The 14,604-nt window shown below is 37.8% G+C and overlaps 1 protein-coding gene across 1 annotated transcript; it reads right to left on the bottom strand.

Moving 5' to 3' along the window:
- Positions 1–623: 623 nt before the first annotated feature.
- Positions 624–12,421, bottom strand: LOC139125833 (guanylate-binding protein 2-like). Its single transcript, XM_070691932.1, has 11 exons — positions 12,365–12,421; positions 11,941–12,037; positions 8,947–9,222; positions 8,205–8,412; positions 7,802–7,994; positions 5,304–5,583; positions 4,020–4,315; positions 3,524–3,763; positions 2,874–2,981; positions 2,669–2,728; positions 624–2,412 (listed from the first exon to the last, which is right to left on the bottom strand). The coding sequence occupies exons 2-11, from the start codon at positions 11,942–11,944 to the stop codon at positions 2,191–2,193; spliced, it is 1,887 nt and encodes a 628-aa protein (XP_070548033.1). The 5' UTR covers positions 11,945–12,037; positions 12,365–12,421; the 3' UTR covers positions 624–2,190.
- Positions 12,422–14,604: the final 2,183 nt, after the last annotated feature.

Here is a 14,604-nt window from a genome sequence, read left to right as displayed (position 1 = left end):
GATTGTGCATTTTGATACGCATGCTTGGGATAGCACCGGATCCGACTGAGGTCAGCAAGGTTAGGTTAGCTTATTACATATTAATGAAAAACTGCCAGCGTACACATGGCCTTACACAATTTAGGTTAACGTGGGGTCATCTAGGGTATCAGAGGTTAACCTTACCGTGTCACTTTGTTCTTCACAGACACAAACGAGAGCGGTATTCGTGTGCAGTTCTTTTCAACGAGCGGGTAAAGTTAAAAGTAATCAGTGAGCGGAGAAAGAAGCCACATTTTACTGTGGACAGGGAGGAAATTTCAGGTTTAAAAGTTGGTGGGAGAAATTGGCTGTCAGGGGTACCTAAAATATGTAGAGAGAGGGGAATGCTGTGGCTGATAGAACTGTAGCGAGAGTAAGCAGTGTCAGTCTTGGGGAGAGGTCAGAGGGGAGCTTGAAATGTTGTGGGGAGTGGGCTGTGGCAGACCATAGATACTTGAGGGTAGTAGGTATTATAATTCAGTGTTAGTATATATTTTCTGCATTTGCCAGTGCAGACCCATATTCCCAAAGGCTTCCAAATTATAAAGTAAAAGAGAATGATGTGTAAAAATCAGTATATCAGCTTCAGAAACGTTGTTTTGTGATGATTTTGTAAACTTTATTGACTTTACCAGCTTGCCACACCTATTGCCGAATTCGATCTACAGCTTGACAGAGCCCCCTACTTTAGTGAAATGCATTTCGCAGTACGAAGAGTAAACAATTGAATGTAAAACTGTACACTGCTCACGTAAAATTTCACTCTCAATCGGATATTTGCTTATTATATAAAATTAATGCAATAAAATTTGTTTAGAATTGTTCAGATTTTTCGAAGAAATACTTTAATTTGCAATTACTTAAATCTTAATTGTCGACTACCTTACAATACACAAATAATTGAATGTCGTCGTAACAACAACGCAGAATAATTAAATGTCACCGATTTCCTAAAATCCAAACTTTCAGAGAGTTTTCCAAGCCTCAACATACTAGCTTGTCTTTCATCTTGCTTGCAGTCACAAACCTAGGGAAAGTTTATGGTATATTAAACATACAGTTAAAGGCGTTCCTTTTTTTCAAGACTTTTTTAATAAATGTGAGGCTGGTTCTTCTTATTATCATGTAACATGCAGAGTCGATATAGAATGAGAGTTGAATACTCTGTGTCATACAATATTGCATAAAACAATCTTTGAGCATTTAAAGTAGACTGTGATTAAAACTTCACGGCTTTTCCAATAGTACCATGATATTGGTGTTTGGCTGCAATATTACCCACCAACCTTTATCAAAAAATTGACATTTAGAATTGACGACTTGAAAAAACTACAATACAATTTCTTTTCCTTGCCACCAGTTGATAGCATAGCATATCCATGGAAACAATATTACATGAAATCAAAGTATGCTTATCATTTTTCTACATAGCTGGAGTACATTAACAAACAAACATCATAATGGCGAAAACTTTCTGGTTCATTACAAACGCTTTACAAACTTTATACATATGAATCACGTCACTTTGCCTCCGTCGATGACATAATGTAACAAACGTACAAAAAATGCACGTAAAGCAGAAACACATTGGTTTGTTCATTGATCTCTTAAGATGTATAATATTTTTCGATAAAACTCCAGAGAGATTATCACTTGTATTTCACACAGTTTAAAACCTGTTTTATCATTCTTGTTCTGTGGTTTTTTACTTTTAATTATATAATATTTTTGAATCACACATTAGGGAACGAGTGTAACTTGCATGGTACCTGAAACCCGGGTCCTTGCCTGACCAACTCGGGTGGCAAACAGAAGACTTTTAATCCCCAAGGTGTGAATGTTCCATTGTTATGTTTATCTTATCTAGCTGATGCCATTGTAGGAAAGGCAAGTCTGTGAAATTAATCCTCTTATAACTAAGTAGGGAAGTAGGGTATTCCATTAATTAATTTAGCTTTTCCGTAATGCAAAGCAAAATGCTGTTCAGATACTTTTACACAATGATACACAGCGCCTATGTCGTAGATTCTAATGAGGAAAATAGTAATATAAAAGCACAATATTCAATCTTTAACGCCTTCCTACACTCTACACGAAAGGTTTGTACAAATTTAATTTACATGACGAGTAGCTGATCATCAACGGTTTCTAAGTAATATAAAATGAAATTTAGTTTTGCCGCAGAACTTCGCCTTTTTTAATTGTTAATTCGTCTTGTTTTTCCGTCTTCTCTTCTCTGATGTTATCGAGACTGTGCTGCAATTCCTCTGCCAAAGCCTGATGGGTTCGTGTGAGTGTTCCAATTTTGGTCTTTGTTGCGTCATTTATCTCTTGGAAATCGTTTTCTAATTGCTTCAGCTGGTCATCAATATCTTCAGCCATCGAGGCTCGCTAATTAGTTCAAGAATGGATTAAATTTTTCGGTAAATATTTTACTGTGATGATAATTAAAAAGTGTAAAACGATAGCATAAGAGAATTTCTGACAGGGTTTTCTGGACACCTCACCTGTAGTTGCTACAAAATTAGCCAATGTGTTGCTATTTACGAAGTATATCATACAAAGTAACCCCACCAATATGTTTTGTGTATATGTCTTTCGCAAAATAAACTTAAAGCGGTACTCATAACGGTAGTATAAAACTTACGATTGCTTTATCATCACCCTTCTTCATCTCAAGTATCTGCTCTTTAGTTTTCGTATTTTCCTGTCAAAACAACAACAGAGTATGAAAAGGAGTTTACCACGGTGATGAAAACTCGGAAACATCTGACGTTTACAATTTAAGCATATATGTACAATATTATCGATCGGTTTATCTAGTCACGTGCCATTTATCTATAGCTACTTACCATGATTTCCATTTCTGGAGATGGTACATTGGCGCTCTTTTCGGGATTAACATTGTCTTCATAGGATACACATGCTTTCCTATTTCTCGATGGCATGCCTTTTACTTTCTACAAGACAGTGGTTTGGTTATCAAAACATGTAGATCGTCGATTCAGGAAAACATATAGAACAAAATGAACCATGTAAGAGGAAATAATCCCCATCTTTGTCTCACCGGTGATAAAAAAAAAAACGTTTTTTTTTCTTTCCAGCGATGTGAAAATTACATGTCAATATAAATCACAAAAGACTCAATTTAAAGGCATTTCCTTATACCCTTCATACTATATGAAATTTGTGCAAAGAGAATGTTATGTATTATTTTCATAAAGTCCTTGTCACTTTAAGTTCTGCTATTTCGACAACTCGATGACCACTTAACCAGACTCTCTCGTATATTTCATGTAATATATGTTTTGTGATAGTAAAGACACTGAACGAAATCATACTGTGCTGGTTTAGAGATCGAGTTGAGTATTTCTCGTAGAATTCGGAATTTGAAATTTTCAAAACGTGAAAACAAGTTATCCTTAGTGGAATCATTCTGTTCGTTTAGTGCAACCGTTCATAGATACAATTCAAGAAATAGAACAGATTAACAATGACTCACATCAGCCAGCACAGTTTTGTAAACATGCCACTTTTTCGGACCACGTGCCCTCTCCTTGTATTGTTTATTCAAAATGTCTTCATTCCAACCAAGTAATGTCTTCCCTGGCTTAGAAATCTCTAGGAGCAGTTCATCAATGAGCTGTTTGCAAAATTCCTCAGACATTTTTTCATTTTGGTCCAGTATGATGCGTAAATAACCACCGACGATAACACCGTCACTGAATCGGGCAAGCTCTTCCTGGGAATGATTTAGACGGGACACAACAGAACGATAATAAAGCAACGGTTTGAGGTAAGGTAAAACTATCAAGTTTTGAGGTTCATGTTCTACGGTGATTGTCATTACGTGTCAGGAACCAAAACAAAAACAACAGCCAAGACAATAACAACAATATCATAATCATCATCGCCATCTTAATCATCAACATAACTACAACAAAAACAAAACAACAACGACGACAACAACAACTATACAGTGTTATTTGACATCCCACCTTTAATTCATCTCTGTGCTTGTTTAGACTAACTGCATCACTTATGTATTTAGCATTTTCTTTGAATTTTCTCATTGCCTGATACAAAAAATCAATGTGCTTGCTGATGATTTCGTAGTTCTCACAGGGAAGAACCTTTTTTGCATATTTATCCATGTCACTACGGTAGTCAGTAAACACCAGTTCTACCACTTGTCGTAGCTGATCCTCTATTACACTCGGGACAACAGCAACTACATCGATGGATTTACTCTCCGAAAACCTGGATACGTACTGCTGAAGCATTTTGGCAAACTCTAATGAAGAAAATTACAGAAAGATAAGGGTGAATTAGCCTTTGGGCAGATATTCGAGCTCTCTGTTTTGATTTTTTGTGTTTTTAAATGTTGTTTTGGTCTTGTTGGGATTCATCTTAAATCTCTTGGTCTAAGAAAAACTTTCACCATCTTAGTTTTTCAAAAATCGAAAATCTTATTTTTCCTCGTAGACTTAAAACAGAGATGCAGCCATTTTGAATTTCGAATGTCGGGAAATGTTGGCTAATTGTTGGCTAACTCTGCTCGGTGACCCCTGCTTTTGAATTTTGATTTCGTAAAGAGCAGTTGAAAGTTTCATTTAGGAAGCTTGAGCAAAGATGTAAAGGCCATTTTGGCGATCCCTGTATCGCCTTTGTTCTAGTCTGTCAGAGGATTATGGATTTGTCATAGCCGTTTGTTTTTCATTGAAATCGTAATTTTTTGGGTATATTTTCTGATGAGATAATCTGGTGCCAACGCTGGCCTTTAAGTTTTTCAATTCCGGTGCACGTTGCACCTCAACAGTGAAACGACGAACTGCCTTAAGCCACACTCGAAGAAGATAATTACTCCCACTAAAGAAATTGCTCATGACAAAAATATACAAAATTGGATGGTAAGCATTCCTAAGCATAGTTCTCTATTCAACAATTAAATGGACACTGTTTTAGTACACGGAATATGTGGTCAGTTAATACCCGGCTATGTAATGACAGCGATACGTGGAAGGTGAGAGTGAATTTGTTAAGGTGTATATAAGCTTATCACGGAAAACACACACAAGTGTCGGTAGAAATAATAGTGACACGTCGTGCGATCTAACTTTATCTACCTTAAGGTCAGGCTTATTTTGTCTGTTATTTAAAACGTGATATTAGTTTTTGCCTTAAGGGCATGCGCACTTCCAACGGTAGGTTATTGTAAAATCACTGATACCCGAAAGCGACACCAGTCACCCATATAATAGGAAGCCATAAAATATTCTTACGGTATCCGTTGATGTTGCCAGCATACGGCCAGGCCTTCTTTGGTTTCATGAGTGTACGGCACCGGGTTATGAAATCATCGATGCCTGTCAAGAAAGTCTTGTTTATGCTCCTGCTATTCTTTCCTTTGCCCATTTCTTCTACAGCTGAATTTTCTGCCGATGGTATGGGAAGCGTCATTGCATCGAACACTGGAAATGACTTTAGCAACGCTCTTCGAGTGGCATTGAGTTCCTTGACCTTGGCTCCGGTTTTACCGTCTTCTTTCTCAAGCTTTAATATCTGTATTAAGGTGCAGACATATTCAGTCTTATTTTTTACCCTTTGGTTACTTGTCCTGTTACATATACTTTGATTTCCGTTTGTGAAGTGTCTATCCTGCTATTTCATACACTTAGATTTGCCGGGATTTAATGCTACTGAAATGTAGGGGAACACATTATTGAAGTAATCAAAAGATCATGACAACTTTTCCCCACACAGACTTAGACGGGGTGGCTGAGACCAATCTCTATTGAAATTGGTCTCAGCCACCCCGTCTATTAAAATTCATGAGTTTACTTTTCTTGTTTACGTACATACCTATATCAGATGGAAATCTGAGGATTTGCGATTACATCAGGTTGACAACCCCCCACACGAGAGCAATGAATGTAAAAAGTGTGAAAGACGCTCCCACCTAACTATCCAAGATGTTTTTGTGTCGAGTTTGTGTTTGATTCGTTTCAAAAATGTGTTCCTACATTCTTATCCGATTGTTTGTGTTAACAAAAATGTTTGTTTCGCCTCGGATATTTGTAGGGAAGTTTGGATCAGTGTGTACGGTAATGTTTTGTTTGTGTGGGGAAAGCTTATGGCGAGACGCAGCCGGACCTATGTTGTTACAAAAGTTGATAGAGTGGCCCTTTGATGCTTGCGTTTCGAAACCCGAGTGTGGTTTCTCATCAGTCGCAGTGTAGATTCTTTCCTTAGTTTGTGTTTGTGAAAAATTATTTTAATGCATTTTAGTGGTCTTGCTCTTCGAGTAGCGAGGCAAGTATATTAATGTTTGGGTCTCGTTGTGAGTCCGTTTGGTGGTTCAGTTTGTTTGTTCTATGTTTCTTTACTTCAGTAAATTTTGTTTTGAATAGTGTGTCTTTTAGAATTTTGCCGAGGTTTGTGAATTTTTAGGCAATAATTACCACTGCGGGTACGGATTTTATGTTTTCTTGATCAAGATACTTACAAGTATCATGATCGATGTGTTTGTTTCCGTACATTTTGTTTAATAGTTCGTGTACTTTGTTTACTATTTGTTCTGTGTCGTCACTGGCTAGTTGTGTATAATACTTAGTGTTGCGTAATTGCCTTTCGCATTCGTGTACGTAATCTTTTGTGTTGACAAAGACAAAACCCGACCCTTGTCAAAGGTTTTTTACGGTAATTTGTCTACTGTTTGCAAGCTGGTTTATCGCGATTCTTTGGGCACGCGACATGTTTTGTTTCCTTGTTTGAAAGGGTATCTCTAGAAGTGCGAGTTTAGCAGCTTCAGATAGCTTTCAGGTTTTTGTATTTTTTGCTGTTCGTGGAGTCCAATTTGACTTTTCTTTGAATTGGTGTTGTTGCGATTGTTCGTGTCTCATGATATCTCCGGTGTTTGGCTTAATTGCTAATGAAACTTTTAATGTTAATTGTTTTCCAAGTCAACTATCCAAGCATTTTGAGTGGGGTGATCAAAAAGGCCAGAACAGCCAATTTTGACCAACCGGGTTCAAGAACCCGGGAAAGGTGTTTAAAGTGTGCGATAGATGTGTTTACGACATAAACATTACTAACAGTAGGATGAAGATAGGTATGAATAATCCAAACTGCCCAGTTTCTGTGTGGGGAAAAGTTGGAATGTCGCACCAGAGTATATTAATTTACTTTCTGTTGAGTATCGTCGCTCACGAAACTTACGATCTGCTGGTCAGCATCTTTTACAGATTGCCAGAGCGAGAACTGAAATTTTTAAAACGTCATTCCATGTCAGAGGTGCCAAAGACTTTAACAGTTTACGTCTTCATTAAAGAGAAGTAGATAGTTTAGAAACTTTTAAAAAACCTGGGTCAAAATTATTTATTTAGTCTTTTTCTAGAAGATAGATTTTTGTAATTTTTTAAAGTTTTTGTCTTTGTCTTTGGTATTTTTGAAAACATTTGATTTTATTTTTTGCTTGATATATGTCTTTTGTTTAGTAGTTTTTCTTTGTATGTGGAAATGTTGTTTTTATGTGTCTTGACAGCCATGAAAAGAAGGTTATTCAAAAAACCTGTTGAGTTATCGAAGGTATTAAATGAAGATTAGTAAATAAAAGTAATAATAATAATAGTAATAATAATAATGTTAATAATAATAATAAAACGTAATAAGTAGTAGTAGTAGTAGTAGTAGTAGTAGTAGTAGTAGTAGTAGTAGTAGTAGTAGTAGTAGTATTAATTCTAATACGGTATTTGTTATACATTAATTATACATTACTTACTTCTTCCAATAGGTAATCTCTAAAATCAACTTTTTTGTCTTCACCGTCTCGGGAAATCTCGAATGACATGCTAACGTCACGTAGAAGCCACATAAAATTTGGGAAGAACTTGATAAATTCATTTTCCAGTTGGGTTATCTTCTTTGGACTGCTCCCGCTCCGACTAAACACGTTAATTAGTCTATTTACCCAACTAAAACAATGGAAATGGACAGAAAATTGCAATTTCGCACAGATTTATTTATAAATGGCATTTTATAAACAGCAGAGTACTTGTACTATATATCTAAAATACACGTTACCTCGAAATCATTTGTAATCTCTCTCTCTCTCTCTCTCTCTCTCTCTCACTCTCTCTCTCTCATTTGTAATCTCTCTCTCTCTCTCTCTCTCTCTCTCTTACCTGAGCTTTTTTATGTCCTCTGCACAAACGGTTCTGCTGCTGTTGTAGACCAACAATGACGACACTAAGGCCATCAAAGCAAATATGAGCATATCGTCATCTTTATGTGCGTTGTATGCATCAAGTCCCTCTGTGTCCAGGATTATGACAGTCACTTCTGTTCCGTTCGACAGCGTCCGTTTGAACATGTTTTTACTCATCCATATCCCTTTCAGGTATAATCGTATATAATATATATATATATATATATATATATATATATATATATATATATATATATATATATATATATATATATATATATATATATATATATATATATATATATATATATATATTTGTGTGTGTGTGTGTGACATTTCACGGTCATTTATTGACAAAGCATCGAGTTGCTCGAACATAAGCAAGCGATGTAATCTTTGTATATCAGAATAGATATACACGCTTTCAATTCTGACAAATCTCCGCTATTAAACAAATGCTGTGGGGTGGTTTCAAAATGTCGCCACCAAAACTAATATTAATTATAACATTTTTACCGCAAATAAAATAGAATTGTACGTCTCATTTATATAAATGAGAGTCAAGCTAAGAATCATACATACATGCATAAATACATACATAGTTAGACATATACCTACATACATACCTACATACATGCATGCATGCATACAGACAGACAGACAGACAGACAGACATACAAACATACATACATACATACTTTTCTGAAGCATATACTTACCCATGGTTTCCGGTTTTTGTTTATGTGATGTTTTGAAGACGCACTCTTGTTGCCTTGGTTCGATAAGCTGGCTTGCTATGTATGATTTTCCAGATCTTGCAGGACCAGTGACAGCAACAGGACAGATTGGACCTTTGATGGAGCGTATTATATCAAGGGCGTCTTTACACACCACCAGTTGCCCTCGAGTGTCCGTTCTTTGAACCAACTTACCCTTAGATTTGTCCCACTTGTAATTGTCTGGGTAACACAGTGGAACACATTTTGGCTCGTTGTCTGCAATGGAGTTAGATGCAAGTAAAACCATGTGTCAACAAATTGTCTACGTTATTCTCTGAATTCGTGGCAAATGTAATTCTTATATTGAAAAAAGTGATAACCGATTGATTGAACCTGTCAGAGAGAGATACTAGCCAACAGGTAGGAATTAATACAATCTCACACCCCCACGTACCTCGGATCAGATTTCGGCTCGTGTGAGACAGAGTATCCCCAACTCGTATGAGAAATCTGATCCCAGGTCCTTTGTGTGTGAGATTATTTTTCTCACACGACCATAAAATGCGTTAAATTCACACTGGAAAGATTGAATGTTTAACTGCATCGGAAACAATTCTACTTCATAGCCATCTGGTATTCCGTGACACTAAGGCGAACTCCGTGGCGAGTTTCACTGCCAATACTGCAACTTCTGCTGCTTTCCAACAGAAAGAGATGTTATATGTTCAAAGTGGCCAATGTTTACCAGTTATATGGAAAATTCGGCCGTTTATTTTGTGAGCCTGACCAATAATTTACAACATGATCTAAAGTCTTGACAACGTCTGCCCCCGTACTCTGACCTGCTTACTTTGTAGTTACGGGCCATGTGTTACTCATCGTGCCATTTGATAATATTTTTCGCATTGAACGAAAGGCTGCTTATTATCCAATTGGAACTCGTGTTATATATACTGCGGAGTGCAGGACGGTTTCTGAGAGTGTGGGATCAATATTTCACATGCTGTCGATCCCACATTCCCAGCGACCAGGAATGTGAGAAATCATACTCCTGCATCATGACAACTTTTCCCCACACAGACTTAGACGTGGTGGCTGTGACCAATCTGGCTGAAATTGGTCATAGCCACCACGTCTATTAAAATTCATGAGTTTACTTTTCTTGTGTATGTACATACTTATATCAGATGGAAATCTGAGGATTTGCGATTACATCAGGTTGACAACCCCCCACACAAGAGCAATGAATTAAAATTACTCTTTACAAAGCATGCGGACAAATTTGTTGGTTCCAAACATATCACTTACTCTTTACAAAGCATGACAAATTAGTCGGTTCCACACATGTCACTACAAATACAACACTAACGTTCATTGGAAAGGGACAATTTGAAGCCGCCTATTAAAGCTCGTGCCCGTGTGCAGTGATATGTTCGTCGGTAACGCTGTGAATGAAACATGCACACAGCGGCCCACACAACATCGTAAGCTTACTATCGTGGTATTTGTACGTGCGTGGTACGTCCGTGATCGTATTTGAGTGCATAAGTTACCGCAGGCTACCACTACCAGTAACTCGCGGTTACTGGAAAAGCAGAGGGTAGCCTAAACTGAATTTTCCTGTAAACGTCTTATTTTTTTCTTAAAGTACAACACAGCAACTGGACTGCGAGTCTCCTCTTTGAAAATACATTCGCATTTACTCAATAAAAATATATAGGTGAGTGAAAAGGTTTTGAGAGGGTGTGCAACGTGCAACGTAGAAGAAGCTGCCCAAAGGCACCGTGTGTCCGCGGAAGCGGCCGGGGTGGTCCGGAAGAGAATAGGCCTATCTGCCCTGTACAGACCGTTAGGCCGGAAACGAAAACATAAAAAACTGCTCGAGATTCAATGTTTCTAGTGTTGTTTTGTTGGCGGCCTTATTTCATTTTCATCGACAATTCTGTCCCATTTTGCTAACCAACCGTTGAACCCGACAAGATACTGACACGGTCCTTCTTCAACTGCAACTTTTTTCTTCACTGCACCCTTTGTCCACCAGTAACAGTCATCGAGGGCCTCAACTTTTTCACCTACTGAGAACGCGTAATGAGCCATGTTTTCTGTGTTTTCCGGTGTTTGGCTTAATTGCTAATGAAACTTTTAATTTTAATTGTTTTCCAAGTCAACTATCCAAGCATTTTAAGAGGGGTGATCAAAAAGGCCAGAACAGCCAATTTTGACCAACCGGTTTCAAGATCCCGGGAAAGGTGTTAAAAGTGTGCGATAGATGTGTGTACGACATAAACATTACGAACAGTAGGATTAAGATAGGTATGAATAATCCAAACTGCCCAGTTTCTGTGCGGGGAAAAGTTGGAATGTTGAAGCAGTGTCTCTTCGATCCTTGAAATATACGAAGTTGGTAAACAGTAAACATTTTATAAACGACCCTGATAACTCAATCGATATTTGAGAACATGCTCATGCTCACAAGGGATTTATCCAGGACAAGCGAACTTGTACATGTTATTGATAATAGAGCTAATGCAGTACGACGGGCCCTCACACGCTCGGGCCCTTCCATTGTATAACCTCGGTCCGCAAAACCCTATCAGGACTCTAAAGATTAATAAGAGACGAATTACTAAAACCCTCGATAGTAATTAATAGCCCATGCTGTGACAGGTCAAGAATAAATCTAACATGTCACTGTACAAATGTTGATATTATTGAATTAAATAACATTATTTTTTGTGATAATCGAAATTCAAAATAAATTTTCGCCATCACCTTGTCCCTGTAGATATTTGTTTTCATGAACGAAAGCCGATGCGCTTCTGCTCACTTGTGATACCCCGTGACATTTAAGATAAGACCAAAATGGATGACAACGGGCTGAGAGTCCAAGTATCTGTTTCCCAGGCGCGTTTTATATTTGTTCTTTATTCAAATCCTCTTGTAAGTTGCCCCATACGTATTTACATTATCATTAATACACATACAAATACTCACCCATACTGCTCGTTTTATGATAGCACTGCACAGAGACAGTTGCTTCAAGCTTTGAGTCGATTTTGCTCTCTAATATAACCGCTGCTTGCTAGTGTTTCTGGGGGTACACAAATTGTCAGAAATTAGCAATTGAATCCGCTGCAAGATGTTGGACACGTCAAAACACTGCACAGAACAGCAAAATGAGCCAGATGAATACTCTCGTTATCATTAGAAATCGATGGCGGTGGAGAAAAATCATTCTGTGAAGGAAATATAATACATAGATATAAAACCCGAATCCGCGACCGTCGTTTAAGATATGTCAAAGTTGCTCCTGATCATGTTGCCAATAGTAGTTTCCTTATGGCAACACCCGCTTTTCAGCCATACAAAATGACTATTGCGATTTAAAAGAGAAGAAAAACTGAATTGCTGTACTCACGCAAATACTCTGCACCAAATCTCAGACGAGACGCTGTCTCCAAACAGACACGTCGAGCAGCGATTCAGGTAAACAATTAAGGGCTAAATAACTAAGCTGGATGTGTCAGTAGGCGTGGCATTGATGTTATGGTGGAAGTGTCTGGAACTTCTTCAATCCCTAACAATATTAAGAAGAACAAACAAAATAAGTTGGCGCACGTTCATAGAGTTCTGTGTCTCTGTCATAGGCTTTCTGACGGCGTTGAAGTTCTTGTGAACTGCAACTTTCGGTTTGATGCCAATTAGTCGCGACGCCGAAGAGTGACACGTAGTAAAGAATGAAGATCACATTTTGGAGTAGGTTAACCAAATTCCAAAGGGTTGAAAAAAATTGCAGTATTTGCGCATCAAATATTAACCATCTCCGCGACTTACACCGGTGTCAATCGAATTTTTTGAGGGCAGGCTCTTCCTCTTGATAACAGCCAACCGTGAAAATAGTTGGGTATTATTAAGGTTGAGGATTGAGTCGAACAGTGTTGGCTACTATTATCTTCGAAAAATGATTAGGTACCGAACGCTAAGGCATAAAATTCAGCTGATCACATTTTGTCTTTATTGACTCCGATATGATGAAACGGTACATGAACTTCATCCTAAAGTTGTTACCAGCGGTTAATATTAAGCAACGAACTTTGTACCGGTTAAACACAAATTTAAAAGGTGTTTACTTTACATGAATATTTTATTAATTCTCCCTAAAGGTCAATGGCTGCACGGCATCCTACATTCACCATGGGTAAATCAATCAAATCCCTCCTATAGTAACCAACATTTCCGTATGTGAGAAAACAGATGTATTAACCGTTGTAACCTATAGGAAATGACACTGTACGCAATCCTGCTCACGGAGTTCGGAACTTATTACTTTATTGATGACTATGCAGAAAGTCCAAGGTATATCTGTATGTCTCACTGCCTCTCTGTGTCTGTCTATCTATTTGTCTGTCTGTCTGTCCGTTTGTCTCTCTCAAACCCTGTCAAACTCTCTCTCTCTCTCAAACTCTATCAAAACCTTCAACTTCAGTACCATTTTGAACAAAAGCTTCGTCACATGTACTACAAATGCCTGACATGCTTGGTCCGTTTGCTTGCCTTGACAACACTCGGACCTCGATAAGGTAAGCAAAGATAGGTTAGATAAACTCTTCATGAAAATCCAGCGGTGTTCATTTGGCATCGAACAATTTAGGTTAACGTGAGGTCATCCAGGGTATCAGAGTCGAACCTTGTCACTATGTACCTTGCAAATACTCGACAGCAAGCTGTTTAGGAGACGCAAACACACAAAATACTCAATGAAGTGCCGACAGGTGCACGCAAGAAACCAGTTCCTGCGTAGCTGTGTTCGTGCGCAGTTTTTTAGTGGGCCGATAAAGTAACCAGTGTGTGGATAAATAGGCTAAATTGTTCTGATGATTCTGTTGATAGGGAATAAGTGTCAGGTTTTGAGGGAAAAAATGCTGACAGTGGGTAACGAAAAAAAGGTAAATGATTTCTTACGTGTTTATTGCTGCAGTCTCAGGCGAAAGAAGAGACAGCTTCAAGCTTCTAAGCACCGATGATGTGTTGTTACAAATGTAGAAAGTTTGCCGGGAAACAAAAACACATTAGGGTCAATTAATCTCTTCCAAGATATATAGTTTTCGATATCCCTCCATGAATCACAAAGCAAAATATTGTCCAGGTACTTTGGACACATCGATGCGAATGACCTATGTCGTAATTTCCTATGAGGAAGATCGACAATTGTAAAAGTATAATGTAAAGCCTTAAACGCTTTCTGAAACTCGATACGAATGGATTATACAATTTCAGTAAACATGATGGATGGCTTTTTATCACCTGTTTCCACATAAAATAAAATGAAATTTAGCTTTGCCGCACAACTTCTTGTTTCATTGTTAATTCGTCTTGTTCCATGTTCTTCTCTACTCTCATGTTATCGAGACAGTGCTGCAGTTCCTCTACCAAAGCCTGATGGGTTCGTCTGAGTGTGTCAATTTGGGTCTTTGTGGCGTCATTTATTTCTTGAAAATCGGTTTCTAATTGTTTCAGCTGGTCATATATATCGTCAGCCACCATGGCTCGCAAATTTGTTTAAAAATACATTTAATTGTTCGGTAAATATTTTACTGTGAGGATTTTTAAAAAGTGTAAAACCAAATGATTAGGGAATTTCTGACGGGATCTTCTGGA

This window comes from Ptychodera flava (genome assembly GCF_041260155.1).
Source record: "Ptychodera flava strain L36383 chromosome 3 unlocalized genomic scaffold, AS_Pfla_20210202 Scaffold_26__1_contigs__length_13983176_pilon, whole genome shotgun sequence".
In the NCBI taxonomy this organism is placed as follows: Eukaryota; Metazoa; Hemichordata; class Enteropneusta; family Ptychoderidae; genus Ptychodera; species Ptychodera flava.
The sequence above is the reverse complement of the archived record's forward strand: the minus strand, read 5'-3'. Positions and strand labels throughout refer to the sequence as shown.